General features: G+C 45.3%; 1 protein-coding gene and 1 long non-coding RNA gene across 4 annotated transcripts in view; one reads left to right on the top strand and one right to left on the bottom strand.

Moving 5' to 3' along the window:
* The window catches only part of LOC310685923, a 160,487-nt gene that overhangs the window by 98,063 nt on the left and 38,709 nt on the right, over positions 1 to 23,715 (top strand). The window lies entirely within an intron of this gene.
* CDCA4 (cell division cycle associated 4) lies at positions 7,113 to 18,705 on the bottom strand. 3 transcript variants are annotated; one of them, XM_083520197.1, is made up of 4 exons: positions 18,560 to 18,651; positions 16,648 to 16,691; positions 12,736 to 12,820; positions 7,113 to 10,302 (listed from the first exon to the last, which is right to left on the bottom strand). In XM_083520197.1, the coding sequence occupies exons 3-4, from the start codon at positions 12,772 to 12,774 to the stop codon at positions 9,553 to 9,555; spliced, it is 789 nt and encodes a 262-aa protein (XP_083376323.1). In that variant the 5' UTR covers positions 12,775 to 12,820; positions 16,648 to 16,691; positions 18,560 to 18,651; the 3' UTR covers positions 7,113 to 9,552. The 3 variants fall into 3 exon arrangements, with proteins under 3 accessions (XP_083376323.1, XP_083376322.1, XP_083376324.1); XM_083520196.1 differs by lacking the exon at positions 16,648 to 16,691 and having other exon boundaries at positions 18,560 to 18,705; XM_083520198.1 differs by lacking the exons at positions 16,648 to 16,691; positions 18,560 to 18,651 and adding an exon at positions 16,579 to 16,603.

Raw genomic sequence — 23,715 nt, 5'->3', positions numbered from 1 at the left:
TTGGGACCTGGCATTAGTTGGGTAGGTAGGGAAAAGAAGAGAGAAAGGAATTCATATAGGTTAGTGTGCAATATGCAGGGTATGGTAAGTGAGTATTATATATGTGTTTCTAGGGCTTCTTTCCTCAGGCTTTCTATTAAAAGAACAACTGCAGTATTCCCCCCCCCCCACCTGAAGCTGTGTCCTACCATTTACTAGAACCTTTGACGTGCCAGGACAGCTGCCAAGAGATAAAACGTCAGGAGCAACCACATTAGCACATTTTCTGTTAATCTTTTACTTTTGGGAAGAACAGCGCTGCAATTCTCTCTTGGCGCCAGCTCCATAGTGGTATTAAATCAGAACCAGAAGGAATATACAGTAGATCCTGCTTTTCTTTGGGGACACCAAATCAACTTTCAATGAAATCAGTTAAAAGACAATCAACATATTTTTAAAAAATGGAAGTGATTAAATTTATTTTGCATCACAAGAATAAGCAATACGACAATCTTTGATCATCTTTCTCAAATACAAAAGAAAAAGTCTTAGCGTGCAAACCATTTCAAATAATCTTGATAACTGTGGTGTTAAAACTTAAGTCTCTTTAAAGTTTCAATTCCGGGCACATCAAAATCTGACTTTGTGTAACTTTCCCTTTCCTTCAGGTCAAGCATTGATGCTTGGTCATGTTCAACTAGTCTCTTTTGCAACATAGTTGAGCATTCACCACCGCTCCGGGGGAGCGTTCACCACTTGTCACTGGCCCCGGAATGTGAGAAGGATCTTTAGAGCAACGGAAACATTAGGCAAATTATCCAGGAGTTTTTGTTGTTGTATGAAGAGAAGTATACTCCTTGTGACAGCATAGACTTTGGAAGTCTTCAAGCTATTGCTATATATACCTAGTAAACAACTCTCATGTACGAATTACTCCGGAAATGAGAAAATTCTTCAAAATATGAAAGTAACATATTGTCAGAAATCCATAAGATATGACAAAAACTAATCTGTATGAAACTGTGCCTCCCTTAGTTCAGCATTGCACCCCTCTGAGGCCTGCACCATAGTGGCTGCCTCGTTGACCTAATGGTAGCATTGGCCACAACACAACCACATGGGCGGCTGAGTAGGTTCAATAATGAGCCATCACCAGTGTTCAATTGCATTCACCCAGAGTTTTCCTCTGCTTCCTTTCAAGCCATCTCCCAGCTGGTGTCATTGCCCTAAGCTCGGGTGTACCAAGGAGCTAAGCTTCCTTGGCTAGAGAGAACACAGGAAGATGCCTTATACAAAGTCAAAGCACTGGTCTACCCAGTCCAATATTGTTTACACTGATAGGCAGCAGTTCTCCAGGGCAGCGGCAGAGCATGTCTCCATGCCGCTCAGGTGGGGGGTGTGTGTGCGCATGCCCATGTCAGGGGTGAAGGACAAATGAAGCCAACTGCACCTGCCTGACCCCCACCTTCCCTTTTCGTCAATCACTTGTAGTCGAGTAAGATTGTCTTCCATGAACACAGTTTTAACAATGAGTCCGTAAGTAACTGTGGAGGCCATGGGTGGGGACATAGGTTTCCGGGCAGGAGTTGATCATGGTGAGGGTTTGCCAAATGTGCCTTCTTCTTAGCATGTTTTCCCCTTTCATCTGAGTTCGAGTGTCTTCAAAGCTCATGACACCTTTGGTAAAGACTGTTCTCCCTGGAAAAGACCCTGATGCTGGGAAAGATGGAGGGCACAAGGAGAAGGGGACGACAGAGAATGAGATGGTTGGATGGTGTTCTTGAAGCTACTAGCATGAGTTTGATCAAACTGCGGGAGGCAGTGGAGGACAGAAGTGCCTGGCGTGCTCTGGTCCATGGGGTCATGAAGAGTCGGACACGACTAAACGACTAAACAACAACAACAACAACGTTCTCCAGTTGGAGCGCTCGCAGGCCATTGTTTCCCAGTTATATGAATACGATACAAATACGATATCTTTATTGTCATTGTCCAATACAGAACAATGAAACTGAAAATCTACATAAGACATTCAAAAACCGCTAAAAACTCTGAAACCCCATTTTAACATACAATATACTATAAGGCTCCTTATGCTGTGTTTAGAAGTAGAATTGCATTTGCGTAGAAACTCTTTCTCAGGTGACTAGTCCTGGTCTTTATAACCCTATACCTTCTTCCAGAAGGCAGAAGCTGAAAGAGATCATTTCCAGGGTGCGTACTATCCTGTGCTATCTCTGCAGCTTTCTTATGGCACCTGACAGCATAGATTTGATCTAATGTGGGAAGAGCGCACCCAATTATTCTCTCTGCAGTCTTTACAACCCTGGACAGCATTGTTTTTTCCCTGGCCGTGCAGCTCCCAAACCACACACACAGACCATAAGTTAATACACTCTCCACAGTACAATGGTAAAATGCCATCAACAGGTCCTTTGAGAGACTGTTTTTCTGGAGGATTTGTCAGTGTTTATACTACATTTTTTAAAGATTTGCCTGCCAGCCCCCATCATTGCTGGAGTGACACCAGTCCTGAGTGGCATGGCTCTCCAGTCGGCACCCTGCCCAGATCCGAGCCTTGCAAGGCAGTGCTGGGAGGGCAGTGTGGGAACGCGGCAGGCAGCCGTGCACCCCTCAGTCCCAGTCTTATCTGAGGCTATAATTGAAGGATGCATAGTTGCTCTGTCCCTCTCATGTGGCTCTTCCTACATGGTCTTGCTAAGTGGTGCAGGGCTGGCTCAGGGAGGGTGGCGGGAGCTGTGCACCCCCCCATATGTGCCCAGGGTGATTGCCCCAGCATCCCTCTCACGTTACACCCCTGCTCCAGGGTTTCAGAAGGTGAGCCCTACCTAGAGATGGCAAGGATTGAACCTGGGACCCTTTGTATGAAAGGGGGTCCTCTGTTTCTTCTTCTAGGTTTGCCCCTCCCCCCCCCGCAACCCTGCAGGGTAGTGGGGGCGGGGTGGCAGTATTGCACAAACCTACAAACTTAAGCAATTTTACCATGGCCGTTTGTGGCCCAATGGCATTTGCCTCCCTTACGCAATCAAAAGAGGCTGGCAAAAATGGTTATGCCTGTTTTTAAAAAATGCATGTGCACTTTTGAAATCGGTGGAGAATAAGTCAAGTCAATAATTAAACAATGCTGTGACTCAGAGTAAATCACTGCTAAGCAACAGTCGTTCCAGTTTTACGTACTCAAAGGGAGCTGCTCATAATTAACCTTTTGCATTAAACACTCCTATGCACCACAGAGCTTTAAAGTCCAGATCATATAAAAAGCAAAAGCGCCTTTCCCTTTGCTGTACCCATTGAAGGCTGCATAGGTGTCTATGTGCATGTGTGTTTTTGAACACTCCATACCAAAAAAATGATTTTCTGTACAGAGGGACAACTTAAATAAATAACCGTGTGTGTGTTGCACTTTTAAATGGTGCAGTCTAGTACAAAACCTTATTCCTTGGCTCTGGCCAGGGGTGCTGAGAAACTTAGCTACATGGTACATGCAAACTCTTGTAATAATGAGGTACTGGTAACTGTTAGGTGGATTTGTAGCTGGTTGACTGACCGAACCCAAAGAATACTTGTTAATGGTTCCTCATCATCCTGGGGAAAAGTGACGCGGGCTTTCCTGGGCCCGCTGTTGTTCAACGTCTTCATGAACAATTTGGATGAAGGAATTGAGGGGATGCTCATCAAATTTGCAGATGACACCAAACTGGGAGGGGTAGCTAATGCTGCAGAAGACAGAATCAGAATTCAAAATGACCAAAATTATTGGAGAACTGGGTGCCAGCTAACAAGATGAATTTCAGTTGGGACAAATGTACTGAAAGGTTCTGCACTTAGGCAGGAGTAACCAGCTGCAGAAATATAAGATGCAAAACACCTGGCTTACATGTGAAAAGGATCTAGGGGTCTTAGTGGGCAACAGGTTTTGCAGTAGCAAAAAAAGCTAATGCTGTTCTAAGCTGCACCCACAGAAGTCTAGTGTTGAGGTCAAGGGAAGCAATGGTACCGCTCTATTCAGTCTTGGTCAGACCACATCTGGAGTACTGTGTCCAATTCTGGGCACTACAATTTAAGGAGGATGTTGACAAGATGGGATGTGTGTAGAGGAGGGCAACCAAGAGGATCCGGGGTCTGGAAACCAAGCCTTATGAGAATCAGTTGGAGCTGGGTATGTTTAGCCTGGAAAAGAGGAGACTGAGAGGAGATATGAGAGCCATCTTCAAATATCTTAAGGGCCGTCACATAGAAGATGGAGCAAACTTGTTTTCTCCTGCTCTGGAGGGTAGGACTCGAACCAATGACTTCAAGTTACAAGAAAGGAGATTCCGACTAGAAATACGGAAAAAACTTTCTGACAGTAAGAGCTGTTCAACAATGGAAAGGTCTCCCTCGGGAGGTGGTGGACTCTCCCTCCTGGGAGGTTTTTAAGCAGAGGTTGGGTGGCCATCTGTCATGGATGCTTTAGCTGGGATTCCTTCATTGCAGGGGCTTGGACTAGATAACCCTTGGGTCCCTTCCAACTCCATCATTCTACGATATTATGAAAAGCCCAGTGGCTTCCTTCTTTGCTGCAAAAGCATCATGGGAGAGACTTGGAGTAGAACAGCAGCACAGAGGAGTTGCTTCATCTTTCTCTGTCAATCATTTCTCTGCTCCCAATCATCCTCAGAGCCACTCCCTGCTCCCTACCCCAGGTTGCAAACAAACATTTGGAAACCTGCAGTGAAAGCCACCAGGGTGTGACCAAGGCGTTTTGCTGCTTGTGGCAGAGCAGCAAATAGTGTGCTTTCTCCCCCTCTGCCTCCCACCTGCTGTGCAAGTCAAGGTGCCTACTGCAAAAGGCCAACCAAGTTATTTTGATATTTGGGATAGAAAAATCTCACAATTTTCTCTTGCCCTTCTTTGGAAGGAACAGTTCGGCAACAGTAAGGGCAGCTATCCATGCCTTGCCTTTTCATGACTCCCCAAAATCAGCTTCAAGTGTGTTGGGTGGCAATTCGTAATGGGGGGAAAGAGGGTGTCGAGTCAATTGTCCCCTTGCTTAGGCATCTGAGTAAAAGGTGGTATTTGGATAGAGATTTGCTTCTTTGCAATTAGAATGATCTTGTCAAGTTAAAGCTCCTGTGTTTTAAGGGCAGGAGAAGAGGCTTGGTGATTGGGAAGTAGTTTCTGCTGCAGGAAAACAAAAGTACCAGGAGATTCTAGCCTTCTGATTGTAGTTCAGGGCATTCACCACCGTTTTAATATATTAATTTTTTACTATTGTTGGCATCCACCTGTCTCGAAAAACAATGGAGTGAGCCTCTGGGGGGGGGGCAAAGTCAAACCACTGGAGTATTACTGCACCTGCCGTGGCTTCAGAGACCTGTAACTTGAAGGGCTGATGCCTCTCGTTTTTACTGCATCAGCAGTCTTGGCATGCAGGGAAAGTCCGTAACTCACCAAGGGTTTAAGACCCATCCGCTCCCCTCACCTAGTTTAGCTGGCCAGTCAAAGCCGTTTCCTGGAGTGTGACCATTGTTGCATACTGACAGCTTCTGGGAGCCACAGGTGAAATCTGAGCGCAGGATGGAGACTACAGCTGGACAAACTAGCCAAGGAGGAGCATAATGTGCCGTCCCCCACCAGATTTATTAAACCCTAGTAACACCCCATACACCAGCGAATTGCCATGGATTATATCTGGTAGCCTCAATGCTTGGCAATATGTATAGAGTTAGACTAAATTAGCTTTGCTATTTTGTTCTGGTTTACAATTCCAAGCTGCATTGACAATTGGATTTTCTAACTGTAGTTTTTACGAGAATTTTGATCCCATTTTATGCTATCGTTTATTTTGTTATTTCTTATTAATCCACTTCATTTAAAATTGGCGTGTGTCTATTTGGGTGAAGCCTTTGTACCGAACGCAGTTCCTAAGTTCCTGGTCGCTTGCTGTTAAGTTAGTGATCCTGAGGCTCAAGGAGTAAAGAGCCACTGCCATTTCTCTAGTCTTAGGGGTGTCTGCTAAGGTCTGAGAGTCTCCTGTCCCAGGCTGGCTGGACAGTAGTGGTAGCAGTGTATCTTGCAAGGCTGGTGGTAGACCCTGAATAGTAGCTCTGCTCTTGTAGTGCAGACCACCAGAAAAACCTCCTTTGCACCACTTAAGCAGTTTCCTGCTGTCCCAGGACAACTATTGAGCCCCTCTGATATGCTGGAGTGGCTGGTTTTCAGATGACATAAGTCTACTGCTTTCATAGTTGCTTTAGCCATCTTTCCCAAAAATTATATAGTTCTTCTATTTAATGCACTTTTAAGTGTACACACACCAAGTAAATGTTGGGGGTCTCACCTTAGCTTTTAAGACAGGCAAAGGCAAACTCCGGCCCTCCAGATGTTTGGGACTACAATTCCCATCATCCCTAGCTAACAGGACCAGTGGTCAGAGTGGGAATTGTAGTCCCAAACATCTGGAGAGCTGGAGTTTGCCTATGCCTGTTTTAAGTTATTATGGCATACGCTTTCATTGATTGGGAGTCTGATCAGCTGCAAGAGCTGTGTTTTTTATTCCAACTGACTAAATATGGCCAACTCCTCTGGTAGCTGTCATCTTAAACAAGCATCCACACATAAAAGTGTTGGGCTCCCAGGCACATGCCAAAATTCAAGTGAGAGCGAAAACATAGATGAACAACTTGCAGGTCAACACATCTGGAAGCTCACAGCTCCCATCATCCCTGATCCGACACCTGTAGATTCCTCATCCCTGAGGTATAATCAAGAAGTCAAAGGAAATATTGACCAAGTGTCAAGAGAAGAGGCAGTGGCTAAAGTAAAGGTAGGGCTGAGGGGGAATGGAAGGCACCTGGCAATGCTGGAAATTGGCATTTTCAAATATACTATTATGGACCAACCAATTTAATCTGTTTGGGATTCATCAGCTGCACCCCTATGGGACATCTGCTTATGCCTGCATTGCAGGGGGTTGATTACTTGTAATAAATGGTGATGGATTTTCCAGTTTTAAGATGACCCTTCAGCTAGAACTGATGAAGCAATTTCATGAGTCCAGTTCTTTAAGTACAAGTTACCAACAGGCACAGAATTTACCCAGATTGAAAAGAACCTACTAAGCAAAGTAGTCACTTCATATTCAACTTTAATATAAAAAGACATTAATCACTTTCAAATGCATTAGAAAGTTTCCCCTTACAAACTGCATGATCTGGCACAAAAACTGAGTTACAGAAATAGGCATCTACCTGCCAGGTCTGGAAAACATACACTGCTGTTTTCAAATCAGGTGCTTCAAAAGCACTTAAATTATTAAGGCTGCAATCATGAAACCACTTCCTTGAAAGCAGCCCCATTAACCTCAGGAGGGGCTACTTACGCAAAGTGGTTTCAAATTGCAACCTAAACTAAGACAAAGACATTTAGCTATACATACACAATGACAAGGATCTTTATGCTTTGAAAGAGTTGTTCGGGTTGTGCATGGTGCGCAGCCATATTGGCTTTGAGGGCTATGGTAATTCCCATTGCAAAGATACTACAACTCTTTGCTGGGAGATAAGGCGTCCAACATTTTGACATGTGTCTTTTGCATACAGTGTCACAGCTGCAGAAATCAAAATGAGTTTTAAAAAGCAACATTTCCATTGATCTATGCAAACAGATGCAAGGTAGCTAAAATTGCTTTGTCAGGTGGCAGATATACTCCTTTAACTGTTAAATGAAACTTTTTTTCAAAATAATCAAAGTACTCACAGCGCTTTCTATTTTCCCACAACGCAGTATTGTTTCCTGTATTACCAGTTTACCAAGGCAAACGTTGGGCAATTGTATTGCAAAGGTTATCACATATAACACACCCTCTCACTGGAAACCGCTTCTAGGAGTTAAGACAATTCATACGCACTCAAACAATTTCATCTTTTTCTTCAATGTTAACCTGCTATGGTAACATCTGTTAATCACGACTCAGCTGAACGCATATTCACACTTGGCATGAGTGGAGCAAGTTAAGTTCGGAGAACACTCTAGAAAGGCCTCTGTAACAGTCTTGTAGTAATTAGTGCAAGGTGAAGGGGGTGTTTCCCCCCCAAACACAGAGAAGTAGGATGGTAAACTTCTGCCAAATAATTCACTTGATGACACAAACATATAAATACTTATAAATAAAACCCACATAATTTATGCTTGAACATGGCTTGAACTTAGGCATCAAGAGCTCCTGCAGCCTGATGAATGCTCCTCCTCTGATGTTCACATGTCAAAACTAACTTAACTCTTTACTCCAACCTTCTTCAACTTGATGCCCTCCAGATATTTAGGACTTCAACTTCCATTAGCCCCAGCCAACATGGCTGTGCTGACTGGGGCTAATGGCAGTTAAAATCTAAAACTCCTGCAAGTAAAAAATGTCTGGGGAGCAACAGATTGGAGAAAGCTGCTTTTAATAGTATTCCCAAGACTGAATGCTGTCAACTGCTCCTACCTTAAGAAGTCAGATATTTACAAACTTCTGCTGAGCTGTGGAGAGAGGCCCACGGTATGGGGGGAAAAAATCCCTTTTTCAAAGTGATTTAAAAAAATACAACTGCAAATATTTCAGGTTTTAAATAAGCAGTTGGCAGAAGATTTATAGCAAAAATATATCTTCAGAAAATAGCTGAAAGGTTCTGAATACTGATAAACATTTTTTTCAAAACTATTAACTATTTAAAAACAGAAAAGAAAGAATGACAGAGAAAGCTAGCTAGGATAATGGGCACTGCTGCTTTTTTGGCTCTTCCAAGAGCTTATACGGCAAATAAATGTAGAGAAGTCTGTGAAGTATTTACTTGGGATAAAGGAGTGGGAAGGGTAAACCAAACCTTTGGTCCTCAGGCCAATTACTTCAAAAGTAGTCCCACTAAAGTCATATGATTAAACCAGCAAAAGCAAATGCAAAGGGTTGGTGGAAGGTTCCCAGCCTAGATAAAATATGGGCTTCAACTTAAGCAAAGGCCTTACAGCCCACCTTTTGCATGCTGAGGGCTGGAATCTATCTTGCACTTGCACCTTACAGGGGAGGATGAGATGCTCGAGGGAGGAGGAATCTTGCTACACCATTTTAAGCTCCTTCTAAATACTAGAAGGATCTGGTGTTGGAAGTGTTGGGCCCCAAGAGGCAGCCTGGGGAATGTATGGGTTCAGGACAGAGAAATGGCATGACTAACCTTGTGCACCCAGGAGTCTTTTGACATGAGAAGCCACGACTGAAACCGCAGGAAGCTCCTAATGCAGTTTGTGGCATGGCATAGGGGTGTCACAAGGTTTCAAAATCAGTAGGCTGGCAACTGGTTGATGTGCCTAGAATACCTCCCTGAATTGTGGCTGCTGAAAATATGTAAAGTTCAAACACTACAAATTGCAGGTTAACTTTATACATTAACACAACTTTGCAAAATGAAGTGCTTTGCTTTTTGCTTTTTTTTTTTTTGGAAGATCATGTGCAGCTTTGAGAAGATAAACTATTTGGAAGTTTCACTACTTGGGATCTGGTTTCTTTAAAGGATGTCTCCTTCACTCTTTGTCTCAAGATTCAACAAGAATCTCCACAAAATGATCAAGCTCATTAAGGTCAGATTTACAGTTAGAGTTAGAATTTGTGGCTGCTTGAGGAAAAGTTTCAAGTACATCACAGTGTCCCATTTTTGTACTGCCCATCATTCCCGTTAATACTGTGTCTAGATTGTAATAGGAACTGTCGACTTCTGAAAAGAGATCTTCAACTGAGTCAGGAGTTTTTGTTTCTAAGGTTTCAAATATTTGATCCAATGACTTGTGGAAGTTTCCTCTATTTTCTGGAGGGCTCTCCATGTCCCACACATTACTCTGCAGGTTTCTGGGAGCTTGTAGTGGAGCAGGTCTTAAGATTTCTGAACTCTCTTCTGACTGAGCGTCTTCAAAGTCTTTTGAGAAGCCACTATAACCTTGAACAAGCTTTTCTTCAGCTTGCTCCTTCGAAGACCGACAGAGAATATCTGTTGAAACCAGCCGATCAAGAGAGGTTGGTCCTGTACTCTGTGCATTTATCATCTGCCAAGTTCCGTCTTGGGTCATTTCCTCTTGAATCTGCCGTACTGTATTGGCTATAAGTACTGAACGATACAGATTAGGTTCAACAAGCATGTGGCAGAGCTGAAGTTTAACCAAAGACATGTCTAGTAGTGACTGGCGCTGCAGGTTATATGAAGGAATGGCTTTAAAACCAGCTAAAGTTCCTTCAATATCTTCCTCTCCATCAAGACATTTCCTCTTCAGTCCACGTACAAACATTGTGTCCTGTTGAAAACAGAGCAAGATGCTATTAGATAACAAATCCAGAGCTTGTCTTCTAAGGTTTTATATTTAAAATCAAACAGCTTTATTACAAAACTGAGATTAATAAGGCATTCCTTTAGTCTGTACCCTGGAAATTAAACTCGGTATTTGCCACAATCATAGTAATATTAAAGGCACCCCAGGTGAAACCAGCTTTTGACAAGTGAATAATCTGCAGGTTCCTCTTATTAAATAAAACTTGAGTTAAAATCATTTTCAAATGTGATTTGCACACACCTAACATTCAATCAATACAGAATAGGTACTGTCTTAATGAGATAGCTTGTGCACAGCCACTCCATTCCAGGACAATTAACCTGGGACCAGTAAATAAATGTTCTGAATTATTTAGCTACAAGGTACGTTCAGACATCCTGGCACCAGAGAATAGCATCTCTGCATGAGAGGGTAGCTAATACAAGCTGATTCTATGTTCCTTTTTCTTGGTATGGAAAGAATCAACATACAGCATCACAATATTTACAATTCAGAATGAGAGGGGTTTTCAAAAGATTTCCTAAAGACCATAGGAGCCCTGTGAGTCTGCCTATGGAAAGTGCTACAGAGCACAGATACTACTGTTGAGAAAGGAAGATGGCCATAAGGAGCAGAGCTAAATCCAGTTTGTCATATCCATGGGGGGGGGGGAGAGATTCAAGTGCTCCCTAAGGGATCCTGGACTCCAAGCCAGGCATAGGTCAATGGCTATAGTCTAGCTGTCAGACAATTATTTTTAAAGGAAGTCTGCAGTTAGCAGACCAACCAAAACTGGTGGTGCCATTTCAGCAACAAGATGCAGAACCAAGTCTATAAGCACCCTCAAGTTTCCAATCTGCTTTTTCAGAGGGAGCATGACTCTTCCTAGAAGTGGCAGCCTACCTATTTCTTGATTTCTGTGCTGCTTATCATCAAAATCTCCATAGCCTGGACTAAGCTTCATCTTATTAACCCTCATCCAGATAATCTTGGATTACGTGACTGAGGTGTCAAAAAGCTCCTGTTGCTGTTTGCAATGCGGAAAAAGGAGGTTCTTAAACGTGTCAGGCAAATTTGCTAGGAATCACAGTCTCAATCACATTTAGCACCATTTCCTTGAGGTTCAACACAAGCAAGGTTTTAAACATATGAAATGGACAGACCATTGGTATAGCTCAGCATTCTGTACACTGATTGGTAGTGAGTCTCTAGGTTTTCAGACACAAATCTCTCTCTACCACAGCTGGAGATGCTGGGAGTTTCTGCATGCAAAGCAATACTGAGCCGTAGCCCCTTCCGTAGGAAACAAATACTTGTGCGAATGATTTCGTCTTCCTGGTAGTTTAACAAGAAGCAAGACTGCAAGAGAACAAGCAGCTCTCTGACCCACTTAGGAACTACAAACATCTCGGTCGGTAGAGCATGAGACTCTTAATCGCAGGCTTGTGGGTTCAAGACTCACATTGGGCAAAATAATCCTGCATTGCAGGACATTGGACTAGATGACCCTTGTGGTCCCTTCCAACTCTACATTCTATGATTCTAATAAACAATGATTTTCTCTTCTTCTCTTTCAAACTCCTCCTGCCAACTCTAAATATCAATATGCTTCTGCAAATAAAGCAGGGTCCCTCTTGGTCTTGTCTCTGGTGACTTGAAGTTGTGTCTTATGGTGGTTGTTCTGGCAGAAATCCACCATGGAAGGGAATGCTCATCACGGTGCCACAACAAAACCATTCTCACAATAGCTGAGTAGGTGAGGGAATATATCCAAAGCAAGGCTAGTTAAGTGTGTTCCAGATGAGTGCACCAAAATACAAAGTTGGTGGCACAGAGCCTGTTCATTCCCAATTCTCAGGCCCACATGCTCAATTCAATCAGACTTCATTAATTAATCAAACCAGGGTTTGAGGGTATATCTGAAAAAGGCAAAATAATTTGGACAAATCAGTTTGCCTAGTTCAAGGGCAACTGCAAAACCATAGGGGAAATGGGAACTGGCACGCCTGAGATTCAAGCAAGATGAGAGATCACAGAGCCAAAGATAATCACTACCCTTTTCTCAAAATCAACTCATCCCACAAATCTGTTGGTTGCAATGAGGAAGATATGGACAGATTTCTGCCACATGGATCCAGTGACTATTCTGATTTTGTAAGATTTCCTTCCATGCAGATTATATAGAAGAGAAAAACCAGGGCAAGTCAGAACTGAGTGCATTATGACCACCCTGAATTCAGGGCTACTTCAAATATAAGACTACTAAAGTCAAGACACATATGGTGGCACAGATTATCACAAGTAACTATTTAACCCATTAAATTCCCATTTCCTTGAGACCCTGCACCTTGTAACTTGAGAGCACTTACTAAGTCCAGTATTGCTTACCAGACAAATTTTAGTCCACAAGTTACTTACCAATAATTGTGTCTGATGCAGTCCTTCCTCTTCCCCCATATTACAGAGCAAGATTCCATACAGCAAGTGTTCTAGCACCACCTACCTGAGAGCAGCAGGTGAAAAAATAAATATGCATTCAGTCAGTTAGAAAGAAAATTCACAGAAAATATGATAGAAACATTTTCAAAGCAAACTTATTTCCTCTCTTCCCATATGCATTCCCTCTCCCATTTGACAAAATAATGTGAAGTGAAAGCTAGGTTTGCAGAAAGTATGCAGTAAACCTCCCAAATCAGCCCCTGCAGCTATGGCTGATGAAACTTGAAACATTTATGTAGCGCTTCCAAGCGTTCCACATATATTGCAGTGTTGCAATCTTTGCAAACACCCAGCAGGATAGATCAGTATTATTCCCACATTGTAGATGGGTGGTGGTGAAGGATAAAGCATTGGTGGCGGCCCACGCTTGTCTAAGGGCACCTATTGTTATTAATTAGGGATGTGATTTCAAAATACTTGATTTGAATACAGACACGGACTTCAATGGTAGGTGACCTTATAATTAGAAACTGTCAATTCACTCATGTTTGTCTCACATAGCAACAGTAGGAGCTAGCAGCTAGTATCATTGTCAACAAGGCTGGTACAGTGGTGCCCCGCAAGACGAACACCTCGGAAGACGAAAAACTCGCTAGATGAAGGCGTTTTTCGTTTTCTTAGCCGCTTCGCAAGACGCATTTCCCTATGGGCTTGCTTCGCAAAACGAAGCTTGCCCCGCAAGCTCCGGGGATAGCGGGGAAGCGCAGCGTGTCTTCCCCGCTGTCCCCGGACCTCTTTTGAAGCAAGGGGCGGCGGGGAGAAGATCGCTTCTCCCCGTTGCCAGCCCCGCAATCTCCGGGGACAGAGGGGAAGGCGCGCGCCTTCCCCTCTGTCCCCGGACCACTTTTGAACCAAGGGGCGGCAACGGGGAGAAGCGATTCTCCCCGCTGCCCCTTCCCTTGCTTTAAAACAGGTCCGGGGACAGGCAACGGGGAGAAGCAATCTTCTTCCCAACGCCCCTTGCTTTAAACAGGTCTGGGGACAGAGGGGAAGGCGTGCGGCGCTTCCCCTCTGTCCCCGGACGGTCTCCATAGGAATGCATTGATTGATTTTCAATGCATTCCTATGGGAAACCGTGCTTCGCAAGACGAAAAACTCGCAAGAAGAAAAAACTTGCGGAACGAATTAATTTCGTCTTGCGAGGCACCACTGTACTTATTGTCCAATACCCTCAACTCCAGCTGTGGTATCCCAGGGTAAAGGAATTCACTTCTACTGCTAATTTTCAATTTTTTAATGTTCTTGTTAGAACATATGAATGTGAAGCATTAATAGATTACATGTTAAAAATACAGCCTTTAATACAGTACTTTCAGTCCTGAATCTACTGTCATCAATTTCACTGGGTGACCCCCTGCCCACCCACCAATATTGCTGAGACTGGAAATATGTTGTAAAAAGGTAAAGGACCCCTGACAGTTAAGTCCAGTCATGAATGACTCTGGGGTTGCGGCGCTTATCTCACTTTACTGGCCGAGGGAGCCAATGTTTGTCCGCAGACAGTTTTTCCGGGTCATGTGGCCAGCATGAATAAGCCGCTTCTGGCGAAACCAGAGCAGCGCACAGAAACGCCATTGACCTTCCCGCCGGAGCAGTACCTATTTATCTACTTGCACTTTTTTGGCGTGCTTTCGAACTGCTAGGTTGGCAGGAGCTGGGACCGAACAATGGGAGCTCACTCTGTCAGAGATTTGAACCGCAGACCTTCTGATCTGCAAGTCCTAGGCCTATGTTGGATGTTCGACAATTGCTAATTACCGTACTTTCTCCCTTAATGGGGAATGAAAATCTACCAGCTAGATGTAGCCAGCTAATCCCTTTAGCTACTGCTCATGTATAGTTCATGGATCTCTGAAACATGGGGTATGAACCAGTTACTTATCAGATTTTATTGTGCTTCAAAGCTTATTATTTGCTTCTTTACATGCCAAGATACCTGTCCCTTTACTCATCTGCATTTCTCTACCTTATTAATATTTATTGATGCTATTCTACAATTTCCCCTTTCCTGCAAAAAATATATAGCTGCTGTGGATTGAATCCAAGTCACCCACATAATACGAGCAGACAACACGATTACCAAAGTAGAAAAATCCACACTACTGTACTTTGAGATTGCATTAACATTCCAAATGTGCCCTGCATAGGATACCAAGTGCTTCATTCAAGAGCTAACTATAGGAGAGGTTTTAATTTAAAATGGCTCAGGTGATGTCACCATATTTAAATGTAACTGTGAAAGATATTTGAGAGGACTTATCTGTGATCTGCTGAATGATATTTGATAAAATGCAAGATGGGCTGTGGGGGCCTGGACAGCTAAGGTCTCTAGGACTTAATCACCATATACCTGTAAAAGCTAGAGACTAGTTTCTTTCAAGTTACTGCAGTAAGGAAAAATAGGTGGCACTTTACGGACTGCAGTAAGTTGGATGGACAGGGTGTGATGCTGGTGTGAGATAGAGATAAAAATCAGGAAACAATGTTTCTGTGTACAGGATGGTAATGAAAACTCTGTCCAATGTATGAGATGAGAAGGATTGGAGGATGACACAAGAGGCTAAGAAATTACTGGATTATGTAGGATGTGAGGATAACACAGTTACCAAAGTGACGTGGCAAGGGCTGGTCCAGCTGGAAACTTATTTTAAGGTTTTTAAAATGAGGTTAAGCACAAGCCATGCCCAGGGCTGCCAAGATCAAGTTTCTGGGTGCTAGGGCAACTGAATGCCTAGAACTTTTTCTAGCCCTGAGTGAACTTATAATACAATGTGATAAGCAAGACACAAAAAAGGGAGGCTTGTTGAAGCGCCTTGCAAAATTAAGTACAGGGACAATGTTTGGAAAGGCTAACGTGTGGAGCTTTTTGGTTTAGAAAAAGACAACTAAGAGCAACAGATGAAATCATGCACTGTGTGGTGAAACCAAATAGAATCCTTCCCTTAATAAACCAAGGTTTTACTTAATAAAAGTTGATGTGCAGTAGATGTAAGGAGAGACAAAAAGTACTTCATGCAACATGGTTTTATTAAAGTCCCTGCCACAAAACATGGGTGATGCTCATTGGTTTAGGATGGCTATAGAAGGGGCTTAGACAAACTCATGGTGAATACTTATCAATAGTTGGTTAGGTTAGGACACAATATTAATCAATAGTTTACAGATAAGAGAACAAACCTAGCCTCCCCCAGGCTCGCATATACCTCCTCATTCTGATTTGGAATTTAGAAACTTTACATTTAATTTTGGATTAACCACATCTTGCTATTTTATTTGAACTCTGACAAACTGCGGCCAATCTTAACTATGGTTAGCGGAAACGTGCCGACTTCAGGCCACAGCTTATTCAGCTAACTTGTTTTAATTAAACATAGTTAAAGTTAACCATTGTCAGGGTTCAGACTATACACTACTGTGGTTAATATAGAATAGAAGCAGAACAACCCAATTCTCTCCTCAATGGTGCCCCAGAGGAGAGGTGCAGCTAGGTTTGTGCTTTTGATGTTAAAAACCATGTTTTGGCAATGTATCCAAAAGTAGCCAGCATGCCACTGAATACCACTAACTTGGAATGGAAACAGTGTATTTTTGCCTTTGTTCTGTGCTTGTGGGATTAATGGAAGCATCCAACTGCCCACAGTACTAAGATGGACTGATGTGATCCGGTAGGTATCTCCCTATAAACTGGGTTCTTTTGGCTAATCAAAGTCTGTGCCTTCTAGCAGGCTTAAAAACTGAGAAGTCCCACATATCAAATCTTACCTCAGTCGCCTTAGGTCTGAACCTTCTAGCAGGCTTAAAAACTGAGAAGTCCCATATATCAAATCTTACCTCAGTCGCTTTAAGCAACCAACAATTCAGCTTCAGGCTCTTATCTGCATTATTGAAATAATAATGTCTTATGTTATAAGGCTATAAAAACAACTGAAATGTGGGTTGAACAACTGAAAGAGATCTATGCAAATAGAACAGAATTATTAACTGAAATACTGTGAAGTTAGATAATTGAAAACTTCTGCCTTGGACAATTGTAATAAACTAAAGTTGTACCCCTAAACACAATTACTAATAAGCAAATCCCCTTGGACTGACTTCAGAATAAGCATTCTTACAATTGTGTTGTAAACTGTTTCTGTAAAAGGGATAGTACAGTGCAATATATTCAAGATAGTTCAGAATATCAGGTAGACCAGAGAATCAAATATATGGTGTCACAGAAAGGACAAAAAGAACAGGATAACTGAAGAATGCATGGGGAAGTGAGAAACTGCTCCAAAAGATGGAAAGTCTCAGATGAAAACTATATATGGATAAATATGATGACGTAATTATGGGAAAAATTATTTGGCAATAGGGAAGACAGCATGCAATGGCTGTGAGGAAAAAGCCCAAGAGGATATAAGAATTTCAAGTCAAAGGTAAGGATAAAAAGGCAGGAACACAGATAATATTACACTTTGCTTTGAGAGGCAATATTCAAGAAAGGGTGCAGGGCAAAAGTGGAGATGAAGGACAGCAGTCAAGGTACATAAAGGAGTCAGGCAGGTAGGTGATGTTAAATGCTGACACATCTTTATTCTAAATCATCAGACACACATCCCACATACAAGACCTCCTAACCCTTCTCTTACCAAAAAAGAGAACCCACCCTGCCTGCCCCTCCCCTGTGCTGTCTTAAGAGACAGGAGAACCCAACTTTCCAAGGACTCCTGTTTGTACCCATACACCTCCGAAGCTTCGACCCACCTATTAATGATGGGCGGGCGAAGACGGCATGCCACGGTCGCTTGCGAGAAAGGTACACATGTACGTGTGCACGTGTCAAAGGAAAGGAACACGCTATAACGCTTGCGGGGTGCGGGGAAGTGGGGCTTGATGGGACCAGGTTTCAGGCACCAGGTTTCAATCGGGCCATTTTTTTTCCTAGTAAGGGAGGGGGAGAGCAAGAGAAACATTGTGTTGCGAGCTGCCCTGAGATCTATGGATGAAAGGGGGGAGATATATATATATATATGTATGTGTGTGTGTGTGTGTATGTATATGATGTTTCTCTTGCTCCCCCCTCCCCCATTAGAAAAAAGGAAGAGAGAAAAAGAGGAGCAGCAGAGGTTTTCCAGCGGGGGCGGGCAGAAAAGAGAAAACGTGGGCAAGATGTAAGAAACATAAAGGGACCCGCGTGGGTGTGGAAACACCCGTGCATGTGCCTGGAAGCGGGGGATGAGCGCGTTTCAAAGGGGCTCCGGGCGCGAGTGGGGAAGGGGAACCGGAGCTGCAGCCGCCGCCGCCCCCCCCCACTACCCCACTCCTGATGCTCAGACGGGGATGATGTGGCGGCGGCGGGGGGGGGGCGAAGAAAAGGAGGCGAAGTAGGTAGAACCAGGTTCCGGCCGGGGAGCGAGGCTGCTGCTGGAGCGGGGCCAAAGCGGGTGGAAGGAGAGGATAGCAAAAGCTGCTGCTTCTTCGCCAGGAGAGAAGCCGGACGGGGCAGTAGCGCATGTGGGGCAAGACCCGACGGGGCTGCTGCTGCTGCTGCGGGGCGCCAGGGGAAGCGGGCGGGATGATTCATCCTGTCCTACTCCTCCTCCTCGGCCGCCATTTTGGAGCCGCGGCTCCGTGACCCTCGGCGGGCTCTTCCTCCTCGGCCGGCCCGGTCCCGCCGCTTCCTCCCCCCACCTCCTGTGAATCACCGACCCGGGGCCAGAGGCCCCCTCCGCGGCCCAGCCCGCCGCCCGGCTCTTCTTACCCGCCGGCCCGCGCCGCCTGCCCCTGACGAGCTCCCGCTCCCGCCTCGACGAGCTCCGCGCCTGAGAGGAAAGGGGCGGGGCCAACGGTCCCGGGAGCTCCTCCCCCTTCCCCCCTGCGCCATCTTATTGTCAAACCCCACAAAGAAACGGTCGCCTACGCCCCCTTCTTCCCTCTCCCGCCTTGCTATTGGCGCGGAGGAGGCACGTGGGAGGCCTTCGGCACCGCCCGTCGCAGGCTTCGGCCTTCCCATTGGGTCGTGAGGGAAGCGGGGGAGACGCTCTCCGCTGAGATCATTCGCGCTGGTGTGTGTGTGGGGGGGGAGTGGAGATCGCTACGGGGATTAGTCCCGCCCACTCGCCAGCCGCCTTTCCTTCTCATTCTTGGGCCCTCGGCCGGGCATTGGTGCAGGGCGTTGCCATGGAACCCAGTCCCGCCCCTCGGCTGTAAGTGGCTGGCCGGGAGGCAGGCGAAGTTTCAAACGCCTGCCAAAGGCTGGGCAGGATTCGGGGGGGGAATCCCACGCGCGTTTACATGGGAGTAAGCCTCGCCGAACTTCGGGCTGCAACCCTACGCATTACTTCCGTGGACTCCCTCTTCGATTCCTTTTAAATGTTGACCCTGGTTTACTAGGATATCCGGAACCTGCAAACTGTGGTTTAATTCAGATAGCATGGGCTACCGTTTTTGGCCCACGTGCTAACCATAGTTGCTGTTAATGCAGAAGGGTAACTCCGGGGAGGGGCCATGGGCGTAGCCAAGGGGCAGCTGCCCCCCCTCAAGTAAAAATACTTAACTGAGGTTCTGCCCCCCAACATGAAGGCTGCCCCCCAAAAAAATCCTGGCTGCACCCATGGGGTGGGCTAGACAGGTTTTTGTTGCCTCAGGGGAATCTTCCAGAAGGGCACGATTGAGGCTCTCAGCTTTTTGTGTGTGTGTGTGCGCGTGCGCAAATGCACATAGGGGGTGCCAAAATGTATTTGACCAGGGTGAAATAAAGCCCCCCACCCCTGTTAACGCCATAGCAAGCTATGGTTAGCACTCAGTAGGAAACAGAGGAAGGCCTGGTATGCAGTGCTTCCCCCCCCCCCCAAAAAAAATGTTTAGGGGTACTCTCATTTTGACTCAAGAAAATCACCATTTTATAGTTCAAATCGGGGGAAATAAATACAGTAAATGGACAAAAGTACAAAGATTCACAAAATGTTTAGGAGTATGTGTACCCCTGCGTGCCCCCTGAAGAAAAGCACTGCTTGTATGCCATGAGTTTTCTGCTACAAATCGTGTACAAATTATAATCATCTTCATCTTGCTCTCTTTTGGTTTTGACCATGCAACCTTTCAGCTTTAATTGCCCTGGTACAGAAAGAAGCAGTGGGGTTAAGTAAGTGGGGCAGAATGAAGGGGTTTGTGTTCAGCGTTGTTGGTGACCTGTTAAAATGTCACTAAGTCATTTTGCCCGTCTGACTTTCTTTGTGCCACTCATCTATCTATTTTCTGTTTCCTCTTCTCAGAGGTTGCTTTCAGAATCAGCTATCCATTACCTTGTGCTCTTGTCTGTGGGTGTTTACAAGAATCAAGGGTTAATTCTAGTGGTGCAGCAATAAAACTGATAGTGTATTTGCAAAGCTAAGCAGGGTAGCAAAACCGGCATGTGAGGTTCTCAGATCTGCACATTGGTTTCATGCTAATTCCCCTGTGGAGTGCCTGTATATTCAATATAAAGGGATTCTGCAAAGTGTAAAAGCAAAAGAGAAGAAAAAGGCTGCAATGTTTTAGGTCACCTCCAGACTGCCAGTATTTTGCTGGAGGTATTCAAGTGCATACCAGAACTTTAAAGGTAAAGGTACCCCTGACCGTTAGGTCCAGTCGCAGACGACTTGGGGTTGTGGCGCTCATCTCGAGCCGGCGTTTGTCTGCAGACATTTTCCGGGTCATGTGGCCAGCATGACTAAGCCACTTCTGGCAAAACCAGAGGAGCACACGGAAACACCGTTTACCTTCCCGCCGGAGTGGTACCTATTTATCTACTTGCACTTTGACATGCTTTCGAACTGCTAGGTTGGCAGGAGCAGGGACCGAGCAACGGGAGCTCACCCTGTCACAGGGATTCGGACCACCGACCGATTGGCAAGCCCAAGAGGCTCTGTGGTTTAGACCACAGCACCACCTGCGTCCCCTCACCAGAAATTTAGGTTCATGCAATTAAACTGGGTTAGTAGAATAAAGGCACCCTAGTGCCACAAGACACCCTAGTGCCATCCATTCTGAAGGAAATCAGCCCTGAGCGCTCACTGGAAGGACAGATCATGAAGCTGAGGCTCCAATACTTTGGCCACCTCATGAGAAGAGAAGAGTCCCTGGAAATGACCCCGATGTTGGGAAAGATTGAGGGCATAAGGAGAAGGGGACGACAGAGGACAAGATGGTTGGACAGTGTTCTTGAAGCTACCAGCATGAGTTTGAGCAAACTGCGGGAGAAAGTGGAAGACAAGAGTGCCTGGCGTGCTCTGGTCCGTGGGGTCACGAAGAGTCGGACACGACTAAACGACTAAACAACAACATCAGTGCTACAAGTCCACTTTCAAAAGAAGCAAGACTTTTTGTGGTTAGGAAAGTGAGGGGGGAACGCAGTGAAAAGTGTGGGATGAATGAATCATTTAATGGGGAGAGTGGTAACATCCTGGAAGGAAATCAGGGTATTATTGGCATCCATCTGTTTTGAGATACAGTGGTACCTTAGGTTAAGAACTTAATTCGTTCTGGAGGTCCGTTCTTAACCTGAAACTGTTCTTAACCTGAGGTACCACTTTAGCTAATGGGGCCTCCCGCTGCTGCACGATTTCTGTTCTCATCCTGAAGCAAAGTTCTTAACCTGAGGTACTATTTTTGGGTTAGCGGAGTCTGTAACCTGAAGCGTCTGTAACCTGAGGTACCACTGTACTGCACTCTTGCCCCACTTGTGACTCCCATCAGCTGATATTCAAAGGCCTGCTACCTCTGATAGTCAGGAATACAAGAGAATGCTTCCCCCCCCCCCCCAAGCCCAGTTTCAGAGGTAGAAAGGCCGTCCAAGGTGCCAGAGAAGGCATTTCCAGGCACATGGGTGCCTATGACTGATGTGCTGCTTTCAAACCTCTGATTCAAAACTACTATTGAAGCTCTGGAAATGAGGCAGCAAATTATTGAGAGGTGAGCTCTGTTCACAGACACTGGCGAGAACCAGTGGGGGTGTAGCGATTAGGGCAGAGCTTTCCAAACGCTTCATGTCACTGACACACTTTTTAGACACGTGTCACTTCACGAAACAGTAATTCAGTTTCACTAGCAAACCAAAGGTTAAACTAACCCCTTTCCAGCCCCGGGAGGAGCGCAGGGAGCGTTTGCACGGCACATCTACACTCTGCAGCCGACACACTTAACGTGTCGCAACACACAGTTTTGAAAGCTCTGGATTAGGGTGTTGGATGAAGACCTAGGAGACTGGGTGGCCTTGGGCCAGTCACTGTCTCTCAGTCTAACCTACCTCACAGGGTTGTTGTGAGGATAACATAGGGAGAGGGAGAGGCATGTTCACCACCCTGAGCTCTGTGAAGGGAAAGGTGGGATGTAAATGTAATTAAAAACAACACCAATCCTGGCAAGCAGTGGGGCTGGCTACTCTGCAAGGTTTTGCCATTTTGCTCAAGCTGTACAGCTTGGCAGCACTGCAAAACTGACCCCTGGGGTGGGGGAGGGAGAGGGCAGCCCTACCTATTTGGGCCCAGGACGGTTCTGCAAATATAACAGGCAACCTTTTTAGTAAGGTGCTTCTGGCAAACATCATATCCAGCTATTCCTGACGCCTTCCCTCTCTGCAGTTTTTTTTTTGTTTCCTCTCTCTTGCTTTCCAGCTCGCCTAGCCTGTTTTTTGCACCTTTGCCAATCCGCTGTGTTGAGCTCTGCTAAAAGCCTCGGGTGCTCCTCACTGGTGCTGGCTGGCTGCCTTTCAGTGATCAGGAGAGGGGGAAGGGGAAGGAGGCAGGTTTGCTCCAGGCGACAAAGGAGAAAGGAGTGAAATGTAGCCAGAGAAGCAGTAGCAAAGCTGCAGTTTCCTGCAGAACAAGGATTTTTATAGGCAAGGCAAGCAAGGAGCTGGGGGGGGGGGGAGGCAGGGCTAGAGCCTGGAAAGAGAAAATGAAGAAAGGAGGATTGTTGTAGAAGCAACACACACACACACAGAGGGATTTCTGAGCAGCAGGGTTAGACAAAGGGCCCAACTACTAGGAGAGACACAACAGAGAGGACCTTGAGCTGCCTAAGTGCAAATAAAAAGTTTTTGGGCAAGCCAAGAATGGTGGGGGCTGCAAGTCTTATTTGCTCGGAGGCTCTGTGTCATTGTCACTCAACCTGAGCCAAAAGGGTTGGAGACAAAACAAAGACAAACCAGGCAAGAAACGCCTTTGTGCAAAACGGATAAATGATATTCATTGGTAATCATGACTTTTAGATCACATCCACACACTGGAGTACTGTGTCCAGTTCTGGGCACCACAGTTCAAGAAGGACACTGACAAACTGGAACGTGTCCAGAGGAGGGCAACCAAAATGGTCAAAGGCCTGGAAACGATGCCTTATGAGGAACGGCTAAGGGAGATGGGCATGTTTAGCCTGGAGAAGAGGAGGTTAATGGGTGATATGATAGCCATGTTCAAATATATAAAAGGATGTCACATAGAGGAGGGAGAAAGGTTGTTTTCTGCTGCTCCAGAGAAGCGGACACGGAGCAATGGATCCAAACTACAAGAAAGAAGATTCCACCTAAACATTAGGAAGAACTTCGTGACGGTAAGAGCTGTTCGACAGTGGAATTTGCTGCCAAGGAGTGTGGTGGAGTCTCCTACTTTGGAGGTCTTTAAGCAGAGGCTTGACAACCATTTGTCAGGAGTGCTCTGATGGTGTTTCCTGCTTGGCAGGGGGTTGGACTCGATGGCCCTTGTGGTCTCTTCCAACTCTATGATTCTATGACCATGCATGCAAAACGCATGACTCTCCAACAGAATCCTGGGAACTGTGGTTTTAAGAGCATAAGGCAAGCCTGCTGGATGGGGGCAGTGGAGCATCTATTCCAGCATCCTCTCCTTCCAGTAACCAACCAGGTGCCTGTGGGAAGCCCGA

Source organism: Podarcis liolepis, assembly GCF_965112155.1.
Source record: "Podarcis liolepis genome assembly, chromosome: 1".
Classification (NCBI taxonomy): Eukaryota; Metazoa; Chordata; class Lepidosauria; order Squamata; family Lacertidae; genus Podarcis; species Podarcis liolepis.
This window is presented reverse-complemented; position numbering and strand designations above follow the sequence as displayed.